A 17,277-nucleotide genomic window follows, 5' to 3' on the forward strand; every position below is an offset into this window, starting at 1 on the left:
TGAATTGCAAATTTTCTTAAAGTTAGGAGTTTCCTTTTGGTGGTTTTTCATTTCAAACTTCGTATTAATGATCAAAGATAATTAACATGACTGTTTTTTGTTTTTTTTTTTTGTTTCTTATTCATTAACACAGTGACAAAGCTTTTCACTTTGGAATTTCCCCCGTAATGGATGTATGTATATGAAGATTACGATGAAATAATAAAATTTATTGGTAACTCTTTGAAAATTGAAATGGCTAAAGCTGAGGTGCAATCGAGATCATGTACAAAATTTCACATGATGGTGGTCCGAGCGCCTCTTGGCGGGTGCCTAAAGTAGGTAGCATCTTTATTTGTGGTCCGATTTTTATTTTGTTGTAATATTGGCAGAAATTGCCACAAGATCCCGCTAACACCTCATCTCCAACCATTAAAAATTACAAAGAAATATTAAGTTATTAGATTTTTTCGGTTCTATCACACTTTGCAACGTCGCTCAGTGGGATGGGGGAAAAAGTCAGTGGAACGGATAGAGATATCTTAGTGAAGAATGAGGCGCCACCCAGGGGGCCATTGGTGAACCTTCAAAGTTTGTCACCTCCTTTGTATATAAACTGGATAACACATCAGATATAACCATGGACATTTTCATGAGAATATCTCTCTCCGTTCCAAAATGACAAACTTATTTCCATTTATTTTTCCCATCCCACTGTGCGTCGCATTATCTATTCTGCATACGTGCGCTTGTAGTTATATGTGTCCCTTTAAAAATCGAAAGCTATACTGATTTCCTTCTGACTTTCTTTCAACAATAGCCTCGTCTACTCTCTCCATCAGAACCTCCAAATTGCAAATTTTACCCATGAACATTACACTAAGAAACAGGGCAAACTTCTCACATATCAATGAGTGCAGTCCGATTCCTCGAGTCCCCTATGGGGAGATTCTGATGGTGAGAGTACAAAAATGCAAATTTGCACATGAACATTCCATGAAGGAACAGGGGCAAACTTCTCACATATCAATGAGTGCAGTCCGATTCAAATTTAAGCTCAATGATAAGGGGCCACCTTTTTATAGCCGAGTCCGAACGGCTTGTCGCAGTGCGACACATCTTTGGTGAGAAGTTTTACATAGCATAATACCTAACAAATGTTGCCAGCATTAGGAGGGGAAAACCACCGCTGAAAATTTTTTCTGATGGTTTCGCCAGAATTCGAACCCAGGCGTTCAGCGTCATAGGCGGACATGCTAACCTCTGCGCTACGGTGGTTCTTAATAAGCCCTACAAAAAAGCCTAAAATTACGGGATATTTTATAGTGTCCAAGAAATTTGATTAACAATTTTTTTGATTTATTCGCATAGGCTGGTCTCTTATATTGGATAACACCTCAGCTATGTCCATGTAAAATTTCATGAAGATATCTCTCTCCGTTCCAAATGGCAGACTTATTTCCACTTATTTTGTTTCCTCATCCCACTGTGCGCCGCATTATCTATTCTGCATAAGTGCGCTTGTAGTCCTATGTGTCCCTTTAAAAACCGAATGCTCAGTATAGCATTCGGTTTTTAAAGTTAAGGTTGTGAGAGACAAACGCAGAACGACGAATGTAAAACAGTAAAACGATCAGTATGAGGACGAAAAATCCTATGGGTACATTCTGATTGTGAGTAGACGACACTATTACAGAAAGAAAGTCTGAAGGAGATCAGTATAACGGTCGGTAGGATGACGAAAATCCTATGGGGAGATTCTGATGGTGAGAGTACAAAAATGCAAATTTGCCCATGAACATTCCATTAAGCATCAGGGGCAAACTTCTCAGTCCGATCAATGAGTGCAGTCCGATTCAAGTTTTAAGCTCAATGATAAGGGACCTCCTTTTTATAGCCGAGTCCGGACGGCGTGCCGCAGAGCGACACTTCTTTTAAGGAGAAGTTTTTATATGGCATAGTACCTCACGAATGTCGCTAGCATTAGGAGGGTATTACCACCGCTGAAAATTTTCTGATGGTCTCGCCGGGCATTCAGCGTCGTAGGCGGACATGCTAACCTCTGTGCTACGGTGGCCTGGTGAGAGTAGACGAGGCTATTACTGAAAGAAAGTCAGAAGGAGACTTTCGGCCAGGCCGAAATTAGCACGATTTTAAAAGTATTTTTTTAATTTGTTTTTTTTTTTATTAAAAAAAAAATAATAAATAAATTAATAATATCCACAAAAAGTCAACACACTCTTATAACATAGACATAGATAAACAAACATACATAATTCTAGAATACAAAAGAATATCCATTCAAATAAGAAAATACTATGGATAACATTATTATGTAACACATAAGGTAACATAGGTTCAGAATTGGCTAAAACAAATGTAACTAAGCTCGATTAGGAATCTTTTACTTAAAGGGTCTAACATTTTTACAATTCATTATTTTATTTGTCGTTGTAGGGGATTTCGAATTCAGAGAGAAATAGAAACAAAACCAATGTTAAGAACAAAAATGACTAAAGCTTAAAATGGGGAAACATTATTTCAAGGTGAGTTCTCCCACCATTTGAAAAATTTCGATTCTCGGGGACCAAAAACAAAAACTGGAATTTCTTAAAAACTATTATCAACTACGAGTGATGTGGTTAATTGTTTACACTAAATGATACTCCTATGACTCTTGCTGATGATGCTCGTCCTGCAGGTTGTTGGGATGCGTTACCTCATCGCCAATATCACTGGGCGTTGACGTCTTTCGATATTCCTCATCCATGGAATCTTTTAGATTTTGTATATCCAGACCTCCATTTGAGGAGGAAGAAGATTCACCACTATCCGCACTATTTTTATTATATTTGGAGAAGTATGTTAGTGACTTCATCAGCTGATAACTCTTTGATATGGGTATATTGGAATCGTAAACACTTTTCGATGATGCACAATCCACATAGAACCACCAGTTGCATTTCAGTATGGTTTGATCGAAAAGTGTGTTTTCCGGGCACAAAAAGGACTTGCGCACCATACCGTCATCGGTGAGGGCGCAAACATGGAAGACCTACAAAGAAAAGAGAGAAAACCGATAAAGAAACTTATTTGTAAACATTTTTTTTTTAAATTAAATGGTCTAAAGCCCGACAATATCCTGTAATGGAATCTCAATAAGAATTTAAGACCGAAAAAAGAAAGCCCAAACAGACGAACCAAACGAAAGGCACGTCGCATGTGGTGTAGGTCACTGCCTATACACAAAAACAGCACTGGCAGCATCAACCGTTGGGCGATCGCCGCGCGAAGAACAAAGAGTTTTGCAAAAGATGTTCGTGTTTGTTGCTATTGGCATCGTTGGATAAGTTGGATTTGAATAAGTGATGTAAGATTTGGTTTGTTTTCTTTTGCGCTTATGAATCAAGTCCTCTTAAAGAGCCCTGTTAAAATTCAGATGTGTGCTTTAGTTGGGATGATTGTAGAGCACCAAGATCCATTTGACATATCCCGCTAATGATTCGAACGAATCACATTACGAATCTCTGAGATCTTTTGTTTTTGAAAATTAGAAGTAATTTTTTGGAGAGGGATAACACTTGGCTTCAAAATTGGATATCGAATTCGTTTTCTACTCTCAAATACCTTCCATTTGAGTCGCATATTGTCATAATGGGTCACTTAACCTATTTGACGTATTTATAGGACGAAAACCGCCACCTAGACTTGAGTCCCATATAGCCATGGTCGGCTAATATGCCCATTTGCGAATCACATTACGAATATCCGAGATCTTGTGTTTTTTGAAAATTAGGGTAATGAGAAGTGATTTCTTTGGAGAGGGATGACACTTGGCTCCAAAATTGGATATCAAATTCGTTTTCTACTCTCAAATACCTTCCATTTGAGTCCCATATTGTCATAATGGGTCAATTAACCTATTTGTCGTATTTATAGGACGAAAAACGCCACCTAGACTTGAGTCCCATATAGCCATGGTCGGCTAATATGCCCATTTGCGGGTATTTTTTGTTATGTACTGCCGAATACTTTTCATGTGAGTCCCATATTGACATGAACGTCGATCTGTTTAGAGGAGATTTGAGGCTGAGCGGCCCACTGGCTATTTTGACCCATATTTTAATACGATATTCGTTTTCTAGTCTCCAATACCTTTTTCACTTGATACTCATATTGTGTCTTTCGGTTCACGTTTGGTTATAGGTGGCATATTTGGCATAAGCGGAGGGTCCGTCCCCATCCGATATAAAAAATTTATAAAGCCTTTGTTTTCTTGCAGAAAAACTGTGTGTGTGAACATTTTAAGGAAGTCAGTTTAGTCGTTTTTAATTCTATGGAACAAACAAACAAACCGATCCCATATAGTCATGATGGGTCATATGTCCATTTGGGTAGTTTTTGAGGGGTGGGGTGACCCCCTATACTTCGATCTGATTTTGTAAGCCTGATTCGTAGTCTACTCTTGAATACCTTTCATTTGAGCCCCATATCGACATGAACGTCCAATATGTCTGTTTGGGGGAGTTTTGGGCGGTCCGAGGGGTACATAGACTAAAATTTTAATACCATATTGTCCCAATCAGTCCACTTTTGATTTTGGACGGTGTTTTTGGCATAAGGGGGAGGGTCCGCCCCTTCCGATATCAAAAAATTCTATAGCCTATGTTTACTTCCAGACCAACCTACACAATCTGTGAAAATTTCAAGGTAATCGGTTCAGCTGGAGACCACCTTGGCGCAGGGGGTTAGCATGTCCGTCTATGGCGCCAAACGCCTGGGTTCAAATCCCGAAATTTCAGCGGTTTTTTCCGCTTACTAATGTTGGCTACATATCTGAGGTATACTGCCATGTTAAAACTTCTCTACCAAGTAGTGTCGCTATGCGGCACGCCGTTCGCACTCGCCATAAAAAAGGAGGCCCCTTATCATTGAGCTTAAACATTTATCGGACTGCACTCATTGATATGAGAAAAGTATCCCCTGTTCCTTAGTGGAATGTTCGTGGGAACATTGATTGAGTGTACGGTCTGTCAGGTGAAGGTCTCTTCTATTATGATAGTTGCAATCGAATGGATGCGAAGCGATTCTGAATATGAGTGCACAGTCCTTCAGCAGGCGGTTTGTACCTTCATGATAGGGATACAGAATATGCAGTCTAATGAGAGATTTTTCGGAACTATGCCTCCAAAGAAGAGGTAATAATAAAGGAATAAAGGTGTTACTAAAGGGTGATTTTTTTGAGGTTAGGATTTTCATGCATTAGTATTTGACAGATCACGTGGGATTTCAGACATGGTGTCAAAGAGAAAGATGCTCAGTATGCTTTGACATTTCATCATGAATAGACTTACTAACGAGCAACGCTTGCAAATCATTGAATTTTATTACCAAAATCAGTGTTCGGTTCGAAATGTGTTCATTCACCGTAACGTTGCGTCCAACAGCATTTTTGAAAAAATACGGTCCAATGATTCCACCAGCGTACAAACCACACCAAACAGTGCATTTTTCGGGATGCATGGGCAGTTCTTGAACGGCTTCTGGTTGCTCTTCACTCCAAATGCGGCAATTTTGCTTATTTACGTAGCCATTCAACCAGAAATGAGCCTCATCGCTGAACAAAATTTGTCAAAATTTGAACACATTTCGAACCGAACACTGATTTTGGTAATAAAATTCAATGATTTGCAAGCGTTGCTCGTTAGTAAGTCTATTCATGATGAAATGTCAAAGCATACTGAGCATCTTTCTCTTTGACACCATGTCTGAAATCCCACGTGATCTGTCAAATACTAATGCATGAAAATCCTAACCTCAAAAAAATCACCCTTTATATGGCAACGCAAAAATATTGATGAGTTTTTCCGGTTTCTATACCCACTACCATAGGATAGGGGGTATATGTATTTAGTCATACCGTTTGCAAGACATCGAAATATCCATTTCCAACCCTACAAAGTATATATATTCTTGATCAGCGTAAAAATCTAAGACGATCTAGACATGTCCCTTCGTCTGTCCGTCTGTCTGTTGAAATCACGCTACAGTCTTTAAAAATGGAGATATTGAGCTGAAATTTTGCACATATTCTTTTTTTATCTATAAGCAGGTTAAGTTCGAAGATGGGCTATATCGGACTACATCTTGATATAGCGCCCATATAGACCGATCCGCCGATTTAGGGTCTTAGGCCCATAAAAGCTACATTTATTATCCGATTTTGCTAAAATTTGGGACAGTGAGTTGTGTTAGGCCCTTCGACATACTTCGTCAATTTGGCTTGGATCGGTCCAGACTTGGATATAGCTGCCATATAGACCGATCCTCCGATTTAGGGTCTTAGGCCCATAAAAGCCATATTTATTACCCAATTTTGATGAAATTTGGGACAGTGAGTTGTGTTAGGCCATTCGACTTCCTTCGTTAATTTAGCCCAGATTAGTTCAGATTTGGATATAGCTGCCATATAGACCAATCCGCCGATTTAGGGTTTTAGGCCTATAAAAGCCACATTTATTATCCGATTTTGCTAAAATTTGGGACAGTGAGTTGCGTTAGGCCCTTCGTCAATTTGACTCGGATTGGTTCAGATTTGGATATAGCTGCCATATAGACCGATCCTCCTAAGGCCCATAAAAGCCACATTTATTATCCGATTTCGCTGAAATTTGGGACAGTGAGTTGTGTTAGGCCATTCAACTTCCTTTGTTAATTTAGCCCAGATTGGTTCAGATTTGGATATAGCTGCCATATAGACCGATCCTCAGATTTAGGGTCTTAGGCCCATAAAAGCCACATTTATTATCTGATTTTGCTGAAATTTGGGACAGTGAATTGTGTTAGGCCCATTGACATCCTTCGTCAATTTGGCCAAGATCGGTTCAAATTTGGATATAGCTGCCATATAGACCGATTTCTTGATTTAAGTGTTTGGGCCCATAAAAGGGGCATTTATTGTCCGATGTCGCCGAAATTCGGGACAGTGTGTTAAGTTAAGCCCCTTCTGCAATATCGCACAGATCGGTCCAGATTTGGATATATAGACCTATATCTAGGTTTTAGGTTTTGGGGCCATAAAAGACTCATTTATTGTCCGATGTCGCTGAAATTTAAGACAGTGAGTTTCGTTAGGCTCTTCGACGTCCTTCTTCAATTTTGCCCAGATCGGTCCAGAAATGAATATAGCTGCCATATAGACCGATCTCTCGATTTAAGGTTTTGGGCCCATAAAAGGGGCATTTATTATCCGATTTCACCTAAATTTGAGATAGTGCTTTGTGTTAGGCTCTCCGACATGTTTCTGCAACTTGGCCCAAATCGGTCCAGATTTCGATATAGCTGCCATGTAGACCGATATCTCGATTTGAAGTCTTGGCCCCATAAAAGGCGCATTTATAATCCGAGTTCACTGAAATTTGACACAGTGGCTTATGTTAGGCTTTTCGACATCCATGTCGTATATGGTTCAGATCGGTTTATTTTTAGAAATAGCTACTGTACTTATTAGTATTTGGTCCAAATCGGAACATATTTTGATAAAACTGTTATGGGACATATGATATGAAATTTTCACCGAATTTTGATGAAAGGTGGTTAACATATATACCCGTGGTGGTGGGTATCCAAAGTTCGGCCCGGGCGAACGTAACGCCTTTTTACTCGTTTATTTCGAGATTGGACAACCCTTGTATTGCAATCCGTCAACTGACAGCTCTATAGTAAAGCTTGACATTTTTGAGGTTATACGTTCTCAGAACCTTTTGACATACGAGCTACTTGTGTCGTTTACTGTAACTTAAAAGATTAATCTCGCCCAAAAAATAGAATTAAATCGTGCTTTTGTTTTCAACTTTCGACGGGGATCTACAGTGCTCTTTTACTCTCGGCAGCAGAACTAGCAGTAACCCTCCTGAAATCCTGTCACCATTATCCCCCCCCCAGTACTTTTGCAAGTTCGGGGAAGAGGCTATGGTCCTTTTTAATCTTACCATGCAACCCAAATCGGTGTCCGCATAAAGTCCTGGGAAATGTTTTTGCTTTGCACATGAAAATGTGGTAGGAGGCAAATCCACCTTGGACTTGAAGTTATCATCAAAGTTCTTGTCATAGCCCACTGGATAGTATTCCTTAGGAGCATTCATAACCTGTAAAAAAGGAAATAAATTAAATCGCAAAACAAAACTTCTACTCCTCATACTACCTTTGACATTTTGTTAGTTTGTTGTTGTGATACAGTGTTCTCCTCCACATAGCTCACAAATGGCCTTGGAGTGGTTGTCGTTGTTGTGGTAGTACTAGTCGTTGTTGTCGTGGTAGAACTGCTTGAAGTTCTTATAAATTCTTCTCTTAATTTAGAGGCCAACATGGCCCTATGTTCTGCCCTTAACTGTTGTTCTCGCACATAGATGGCATGCTTGATGGTATCCACACTGACATTAGCCGCCTTGGCCAATTCCTCCACCGTGATATCCTTCATATCAAATTTAGGCTCCTCAAATTGCAAATAGTTGGGATGATTGTTGGATGCTGCCGTACGTTCACCTGGTGTTTTGAAAACGGTAGCAATTCTATTCACCGAATTGGGCATGGCCTGAAAAGCGGGAACTGATATGGGTTTTGACACCACCATGGGACTGTGAGAGTGGAAGGTACGATTGGCATTCAGTTGCTGAGTGTATAGGTCCACTAATTTATTATTGACACTCATGCGAGAGTTGGGAGTATCCACCGCCACTGCCGATCGTCGTTCGGCCATTTGTTGCAGTTGCAGATTTGAGGGTTTCTGTTGTGGTATGGGTTTAAATGCTGGCACTCCCAGAGGTAATGGTTTGGCTTCGGTCATCAGTGGTTGCTGATGTTGTCTGGCTGCCTGTTTGGCGGCCAATTCTCGAAGGGCCGCCTGATGAGCCATCATGTCGGCTTGACGTTTTTGTTGAGCCAACATCTCATTGAAGGCATTCTGTTTGGCCGCATTTTCTGCTGCTGCATTTTGTCGTGCCAGCATTTCTGCTTGGGCTGCTGCTTTGGCTTGTTTTTGCAGAGATTCTCTTAGTTCCGGACTAAGGACCATGGGAGAGCGTGATAGAATGCGTTTGTCCTTGAGAGATTGTGTTGAAGGCTGGAAGGGACGACGAAATAGAGCGTTAGTAGACAGATAGGGGAGAAATGGAAATAGAAATATGTATTTTGAATTGAGTAGGTCCCTTAACGCGATGTGAACCCATCTGGGGTGCAACTGGTAGAAAAACTGTTCTTGTGATCTCTAAACTAAAAAATTCATTGGAACAAAATTGCAAGGGTAGCCAAAATGCAAGGTGAAATATTTTCTAATGTTCTCGAGAGGATTTGTTTTTCAGTATGGCTTCAGTACACACTAGCCTTAAGAATGGGAACCCTTTAAACCATATTAGAATGGTCCAGCCAACCGGCAACCAGGTAGTTACGAGGCAAGCGCTGATTGCAGCTAGTGCATACTAAACTGCATCGTATAAACTTGAGACAGCTATGGATTAGCTGCTCAGATGAATGGGAAGAGATTACACGAATCTAACAAGCTAACGAAGCTAACAAATTTTGTGGAATAAAATCAATTAATTTTAAACCCAACTCTGCCTCAACTGAAGATGAGATTAGACGCTGTATTGTATTCAGTGGGCATTTAAACCTTACTCTAATTGCTCGTTTCAGCAATGAGGATTTAACGGTAGAGGCCTTTGTTAGACCAAATCTGGCCAGGACCAGTCCTCCATCTAGCTACCGTATGATGGGGATATGGTCCGGGTCTTGGTCAGTTTGTGACAATCCAAAGCACTACCGCATACCACGATCTTTGGATAGCATGAATACAAGTAACATAGGATTTTCTGCCGTCTCAACGCCCACGGCCAGTGCTTCTGTTCGGACCACAATAGGTTTAGTTTCCAGGTTGATCACGAGATAGATAGAAGGAGACGTACAGTCCTAGCAAGACCAACTGGGAAAAGTTTAGGGAACATTTGCAGAAGCTGGGGTCCTATACAGGACGCAGTGAAACTGGAATTCCCTGTTAATTTCCTTACCGAGTGCCTGAACGAATGCTTTCTAAAGTTATGCCCATGTAAACCAACCAGGAAGAAAAACAGGAGGATTTTCAATGCTAAATACTAAATTTCCCAAGAACATTTCATTAAGGAACAGGGGATACTTCTCTCATATCAATGAGTGGAGTCCGATTAAAGTTTAAGCTCAGTGATAAGGGGCCTCCTTTTTCATGCCGAGTCCGAACGGCATGCCGCATAGCGACACCATTTGGTAGAAGAGATTTAACGTGACAGGCTACCTCACAAATGTTGCCAGCATTAGTTAGGGGTAAAACCACAGTCGAAATTTTTTCTGATATTCATGCCGGGATTTAAACTCAGACGTCATAGGCAGACGTGCTGCGCCACTATGGTCTAAAAAAAAACATGTTAAAGGGCTGGGATGAATATCGCCAATCCAGGTTGAAATGAAGACAAGGTGAGCAAAGAGGAGTTTCTGGCCGAAATTCTGTGGATAATTAGAAGGCATGAAGTTTGCGCAACATGCTCTGTAAGGATCCCACCACGCCAAGCATCTTCATAAGGGAGAATGGGGTTAACACTGAGAGTAACCGGGGGACGGCGGAACTACTGTTGACGCATTTTTAAGCACCCTGAATGAGGTTGGCTATCAAGATATCGTAAAACCCTCAATAACTGCCTCTACAGAAGACCTTATAGACGAGTTGGTAGCTTTATAGGATTACCAAAAGCTTTGGTTTGTCGCTACTGTGATATCACAGAGGATTAAAGTTCTCCAGGTGAGTCTTTTAAAGACTGGCATTTTAACCTAACCTAGCCCCACTTTGCCATGGCTAAGTAGGATTTTCAAGGCAAGCCTGGCATGGTCTAACAAACCGAGAGCAAGGAGAGAGGGTAGCGTTATCTTAACTCCAAAGCTGAAAAAACAACCAAACACGAGCCAAATGATTCATGAACCTGGAGGTGAGGGAGAGACTAACACAGAAGACCTTCAAAACATAACTGGAAAGACTGATAGACCTTAACGTGAGAGACTGACACAAAAGAATTTCAGAGGAGCATTACAGTCATATCCCAAGGGCACGTTGATAAAGACGACCTTCCACGAAGTTTAACGAGAGGTCTCTCCAACTGAAGGAGTACGACATAGCGGCCTTATAGAATATGGAGAGGATATTCAAGAACATGAAGTTGGGATCAATATTCGCTGACTTGCCCACACGGGATTTCATCTGAATATATCGCGGTGGACGAATAACTTTACTATGCCGCAAGATAGCCAATGGAGACTTGGGTGATAGTGGGTTCAGAAGGGCTGATCTCGCAATTTCTTTGGAACGTCTTGATAAACGAAGTCCTATTGGATATCAACAGGGATAACGTGAGATAAATGGCATACGCGGACCATGTCGTGCTAATGATCCGATGCAAGTTTCTGTCGATAATCGGCGAAGTCATGGAAAGATCATTGAAGAGACTGCCGAGATGACCTATTGCAAATTTGTCCATGAACATTTTATTAAGAAACAGAGAGCATATCTCTCTCACAACAATGAGTGCTGGATTAAATGAGTTAAGGGCGAAATCAAGGACAACGGAGCTGGTGTTCTTCACTCTCAGATTTTAGTTTCCCGTCTTTGGACGGGACCATCTTGCAGAGTCGATTAGGTACTGTACTGGAAGAGAAAAACCGAGGAAATCAAGGAAAACGGAGCTGGTGCTCATCACTCTGAGATATAAGAAACTGGATTTTAGTTGCCCGTCGTTGGACCATCTTGCAGAGTCGAATAGTCGCTTAGTTTTACTGTGTCTTGTGGAACTAAAAAACACAAATTTTTGGTGCCGGGCCTCATATATATTCCAGGGAATTGTAAAGCATATATGTTTGGTACCGCAGAGGTTAGCATGTCCGTCTATGACGCTGAACGCCTGGGTTCGAATCCTGGCGAGACCATCAGAAAAATTTTCAGCGGTGGTTTTCCCCTCCTAATGCTGGCAACATTTGCGAGGTACTATGCCATGTAGAACTTCTCTCCAAAAAGGTGTCGCACTGCGGCACGCCGTTCGGACTCGGCTATAAAAAGGCGGCCCCTTATCATTGAGCTTAAAACTTGAATCGGACTGCACTCATTGATATGTGAGAAGTTTACCCCTGTTCCTTAATGGAATGTTCATGAGCAAAATTTGCAATTTGCAATGCTGGCGACATTTGTGAATTACTATTTCATGTAAAAACTTCTTCCCAAGAGGTGTCAAACTGCGATGCCGTTCGGACTCGGCTATAAAAAGCAGATCCCTCTTATTGAAATGTTAGGTTAGGTTTAAGTGGCAGTCTGCCATCAGACTCACTTAGACGCCTTCGTCCATTGTGATGCCACAGGAACAGAAGAATAAGAAGCCTTCTAATTCCTACCGTTGAACCCTCGAGATCGCTTTAAAAAGCCACATAACTTGCGAATGTTCACATCCGCTAAATCAGACAGGTTCTCAAAGAAATGAGAACCTAAAGTGGAACTCCTTCTGACTGTCTCCTCTTCTATAGTCTCCTCTTCTTCGATGTCCCTACAGTTTCTGCAAAGTCGTTGCTGGCAACCTTCAGTCTGTCAGCATGTTTTCCGATTAGACAATGACCTGTCATGATGGACACAATGACTAAATCATCTGTTCTAGCCAATGACAGCAAAGCAGTAGACCTCTTCAAGTCTTGATGAGGCCACATAGTTTTGGAATGCTCATAGCCCCCTCTTTGTGACCATCTATCATTCGTTGTCCTTCGGGCCAGGTCCTGAAAACTTAGCTTACCTGTCGGTAGAGGTATACCCACAGATTCCAGTATCCCTGAAATGTATAGGGAAGTTCATAGTCTCGCAAACTCGTCCGCTTTACAATTCCCTGAGATATCTCTGTGGCCCGGCACCCAGAACAGGTGAATTTTGAACTGTTCAGCCACCTCGTTGAGAGATCCGCTACAGTCGAGAGCGGCTTTTGTGTTCAGAAAAACGTTTTCAGGGATTTAATGGCTGCCTGGCTGTCTGAGAAGATATTTATGCCAATCGTCGTAATGACATTATATCTTAGCCATTCCACCACTTCCTTTATTGCAAGCATTTTCACTTGATGCACACTGCAGTGGTCGGGTAACCTTTTCGATATGACCACTTCTAGATCTTTAGAGTATACCCCACAGCCCACCTGCTCGTTTAGTTTGGAACAATCCGTATAGAAGTCTGTGGTAACTTCTGTTACCAGGGATATCGTAGTTCCAATCGGTGCTATCAGGAATAGTGGTACAGTACTTTTTATCAAAAAGCGGCACAGGTAGGGTGTAAACCACACTGACTGGAACATCGTATATTGTATCAAGGATAACACAGTGTCCGCAGCCGCCACATGACTAATGAGAAAGCTCCCTTAACCTCACGGCAAAGTTCGCTGCAATTTGTCTAGCCACAATGTTCAGAGGCATAAGATGTAGCATTAAATTCGGTGCACCAGATGGTGTCGTCCTCAGTGCGGCTGTGATGCACAAACAAGTCATCCTTTTGATCCGTTTGAGTATTGAGCAGTAGGTGGACTTTTGAAGCGCCGTCCACCAGACCACAACACCATATAGCATTATAGGTCTTACAACTGCAGTATACACCCAATGCATGACATGCGGTCTTAACCCCAACTTTTGCCAATGACTCTCTTGCAAGTGTATAGGGCAAGGGTTGCCTTTCTTGCCCTTTCCAAAATGTTGGATTTGAAGTTTAATTTCCTGTCCAGCAATACACCGAGGTATTTTGCGCTTTCTGCAAATGGAACATAATTTTCTCTTCAGGAGACAGGTGCCATTGTAGGCAACTTATATCTCCTGCTGAAAAGAACTACTTCTGTCTTGCACAGGTTTATACCTAGACAACTTTTGGTAACCCACTTTGCTGTTGCACGTAGAGCTTCCAGAAGTATTGGGTTGCCCAAAAAGTAATTGCGGATTTTTTAAAAGAAGGTAAATGCATTTTTAATAAAACTTAGAATGAACTTTAATCAAATATACTTTTTTTCACTTTTTTTCTAAAGCAAGCTAAAAGGAACAGTTGATAACTGACAGAAGAAAGAATGCAATTACAGAGTCACAAGCTGTGAAAAAATTTGTCAACGCCGACTATATGAAAAATCCGCAATTACTTTTTGGGCAACCCAATATATCTCTTAGAGTGCTGGGAAACTTTTCCCTAACCACAATTGCCATGTCATCAGCATACGCGACCAATTTTATACCTTTTTCTTCCAGAGGCAATAATACATTGTTAATGGCTATATATCAAAGTAGAGAAAATAGTGCACTTCTTGATATGTTAGAAGTTTGTATCTGTTCCTTAATGGAATGTTCATGGGAAAATTTGATTCAAAGTGATTCATTACATTGAGAAACCATTTAACAATTTTTTTGGTTTATAATATTATAATAAGGGTGATTTTTTTGAGGTTAGGATTTTCATGCATTAGTATTTGACAGATCACGTGGGATTTCAGACATGGTGTCAAAGAGAAAGATGCTCAGTATGCTTTGACATTTCATCATGAATAGACTTACTAACGAGCAACGCTTGCAAATCATTGAATTTTATTACCAAAATCAGTGTTCGGTTCGAAATGTGTTCATTCACCGTAACGTTGCGTCCAACAGCATCTTTGAAAAAATACGGTCCAATGATTCCACCAGCGTACAAACCACACCAAACAGTGCATTTTTCGGGATGCATGGGCAGTTCTTGAACGGCTTCTGGTTGCTCTTCACTCCAAATGCGGCAATTTTGCTTATTTACGTAGCCATTCAACCAGAAATGAGCCTCATCGCTGAACAAAATTTGTCAAAATTTGAACACATTTCGAACCGAACACTGATTTTGGTAATAAAATTCAATGATTTGCAAGCGTTGCTCGTTAGTAAGTCTATTCATGATGAAATGTCAAAGCATACTGAGCATCTTTCTCTTTGACACCATGTCTGAAATCCCACGTGATCTGTCAAATACTAATGCATGAAAATCCTAACCTCAAAAAAATCACCCTTTACTAAACTGCTTTACCACTTCCCCACCAACATTGATTTTCTGCTCATCATGAAAAATTTTTTTTGTCAGTTATTACTCACCTGTTGATTAGCTGGCAGCACTCCTATCGAAGGTGGTGGTCCATTTTTGTAACCAATTGAACGTCTGCGGCCTCCTTCAACATTGCCCAAGGATTCAGGGAAACCCAATTCATCACCTACACTAAAACCTAAAGAAAGGAAAAAAGAAGACAAAAACAGAAGATGATAATTACAATAAATAAAAAACCGCACCGCATTAAATAGACCGTAACAAACAAAAAAATTATAAATTTGTTATTTTTTGTTTTTTTTTCTTTTTTGATTCATCAATTCTCACATAATTTTGCAGAATTTATTTCATGTCAGGTTTCCGGTTAATGGACACGCCAAAAAATTGGACATAGTCCGACATCATTATCAAATCTTAACACAAAGATGTTCAGATGGTTTGGGCAAAACAAAAAGTATAACGAATTGCCGTTAATGGCCAATACCCGTTGATCCAATCAAAAGCCATTGTTAATGAAAAGCATTATTATTCATGTCTTCACCCATATTTACATAGTTTTATGATTATGAGCCACACCGTACTGATGGACCGATGAGAAGCTGCAAAATTTTTAGGATGTCAGTCAGCATGTTATGGTCAAAAGTTTGGATATCAACACTGCATTGTCTGGTCAATACGACATAACAAATGAATGTCGTATTTGGCCGCAAAGGGAAGTTCAAAATCATTAATGGTTATGTATTAGAAGTATTTCACGTAATATAGTGGTATGATAAGTCAGGTGCAGGAAGGAAGAAGATCAAATTGTCCTAAAATCAGTCTACACAGAAATGATAACCACATGAAGTCATTTTTGTACCATACTAGCTGGACTATTCTAGACACTGATACTAACCTTGCTGTTATATGGCTCCAAAGCATGGGTACTTGCGAAAGCAGTTGAGACAGTACTTGGAGTGTTTGAGAGAGAAAATCCTTCTTAGAATATATGAAGTAGTTTGCATTAATGGAGAATATAGGCGTCGTATGAATCCCAAGCTATGTGACCTGTATGACGATGATTGCAAATTGCTAATTTTGCCCATGAACATTCCACTAAGGAACAGGGGCAAACTTCTCACATATCAATCAGTGCAGTCCGATTCAAATTTAAGCTCAATAATAAGGGGTCTCCTTTTTATAACCGAGTCCGAACGGCGTGCCGCTGTGCGACACGTCTTTAGAGAGAACTTTTACATGGCATAGTACCTCACAAATGTTACCAGCATTAAGAGGGGAGAACCATCGCTGAACAATTTGTTCTGATGGTTTCGCCAGGATTCGAACCCAGGCCTTCAGCGTCATGGGCGGACATGCTAACCTATGCGATACGTCGGTCTCCGATAGTAGAATAGTTACACTCATCAAAATACAACGTTTGCATTGTCAGAATGGTAGACGCATTGTATTCACCCTTGGGCCTTGGGCCTCGCAGGTTTGGGCCGTGATGACAGGTATCTGCGTAAAACTCGACATTCGTGTCAGAATGGTAGTAGTAACTCCAGCAAATAAGTCTTTTGAAGGCGACCACAAAAGGAAAGGCAAAAGGGAAAAACCAAAACTCTGATGGTGACTACCAAGTGGAGAGCAACATCTCGAAACTGGAGAAGAAGCGCAGAAGATCGAGGCGCTTTGGCATATTTTCAACGTATAGATGCCCAAGGAATAAATTTTCTCTATTGGCCAATTAAAGTAAGTAAAGGACCGTCCCCGCTCCGCTGTGAATTCTTTCACTCTCTAATATCTTTTAGTTCAGCCCTATAATGCCATGGTCTATAAATAAGTTATGTTATGGGGAGTTTTAGAGATGGGCGTGGGCCTCTCAGAAATTTCGCCTCGAATGTGTTTATCAAATTCGTGCCCTACTCTCAAATATCATTAATTTGAGCTCCATATTACCATGGTCGGTAAATAAACCCGGTTTGGTGGTGAAACGACTCCCAATACTTGGACTTAATGTTGATGGCATAATCGTAATCTTCTCCCGAATACCTATCAAATTCGTGCTCTACTCCCAAGTATCATTCATTTGAGCTCCATTTTGGCATGGTCGGTAAATATGCCCGGTTTGTTCGTGGAACCATCCCCAATACTTGTACTTAATTTTGATGTCATATTCGTAATCT

General features: G+C 40.7%; 2 protein-coding genes across 2 annotated transcripts in view; both read right to left on the reverse strand.

Moving 5' to 3' along the window:
- Positions 1 to 2,256: 2,256 nt before the first annotated feature.
- LOC131993990 (uncharacterized) lies at positions 2,257 to 9,117 on the reverse strand. Its single transcript, XM_059363512.1, has 3 exons — positions 8,183 to 9,117; positions 7,971 to 8,126; positions 2,257 to 3,034 (listed from the first exon to the last, which is right to left on the reverse strand). The coding sequence occupies exons 1-3, from the start codon at positions 9,050 to 9,052 to the stop codon at positions 2,648 to 2,650; spliced, it is 1,413 nt and encodes a 470-aa protein (XP_059219495.1). The 5' UTR covers positions 9,053 to 9,117; the 3' UTR covers positions 2,257 to 2,647.
- A 1,402-nt stretch (positions 9,118 to 10,519) lies between these two features.
- The window catches only part of LOC106086226 (uncharacterized), a 108,424-nt gene continuing 101,666 nt past the window's right edge, over positions 10,520 to 17,277 (reverse strand). The window contains exons 4-5 of the mRNA XM_059361716.1: positions 15,163 to 15,290; positions 10,520 to 10,576 (exon numbers count right to left, since the gene is read on the reverse strand). Of these exons, the coding sequence (XP_059217699.1) occupies positions 10,520 to 10,576; positions 15,163 to 15,290 (185 nt within the window). The remainder of the gene's footprint in view (positions 10,577 to 15,162; positions 15,291 to 17,277) is intronic.

This window comes from Stomoxys calcitrans, chromosome 2 (assembly GCF_963082655.1).
Source record: "Stomoxys calcitrans chromosome 2, idStoCalc2.1, whole genome shotgun sequence".
Taxonomy (NCBI): Eukaryota; Metazoa; Arthropoda; class Insecta; order Diptera; family Muscidae; genus Stomoxys; species Stomoxys calcitrans.

Bases quoted from the DNA above. Each gene is read 5' to 3' on its own strand.
- LOC131993990 (XM_059363512.1), bottom strand. From the start codon at position 9,052: ATGGTCCTTAGTCCGGAACTAAGAGAATCTCTGCAAAAACAAGCCAAA. The intron at 8,127-8,182 runs GTAGTATGAGGA...CCTTTTTTACAG, and splicing joins AAACTAACAAAATGTCAAAG to GTTATGAATGCTCCTAAGGA. The intron at 3,035-7,970 runs GTAAGATTAAAA...TTTTCTTTGTAG, and splicing joins ACACCGATTTGGGTTGCATG to GTCTTCCATGTTTGCGCCCT.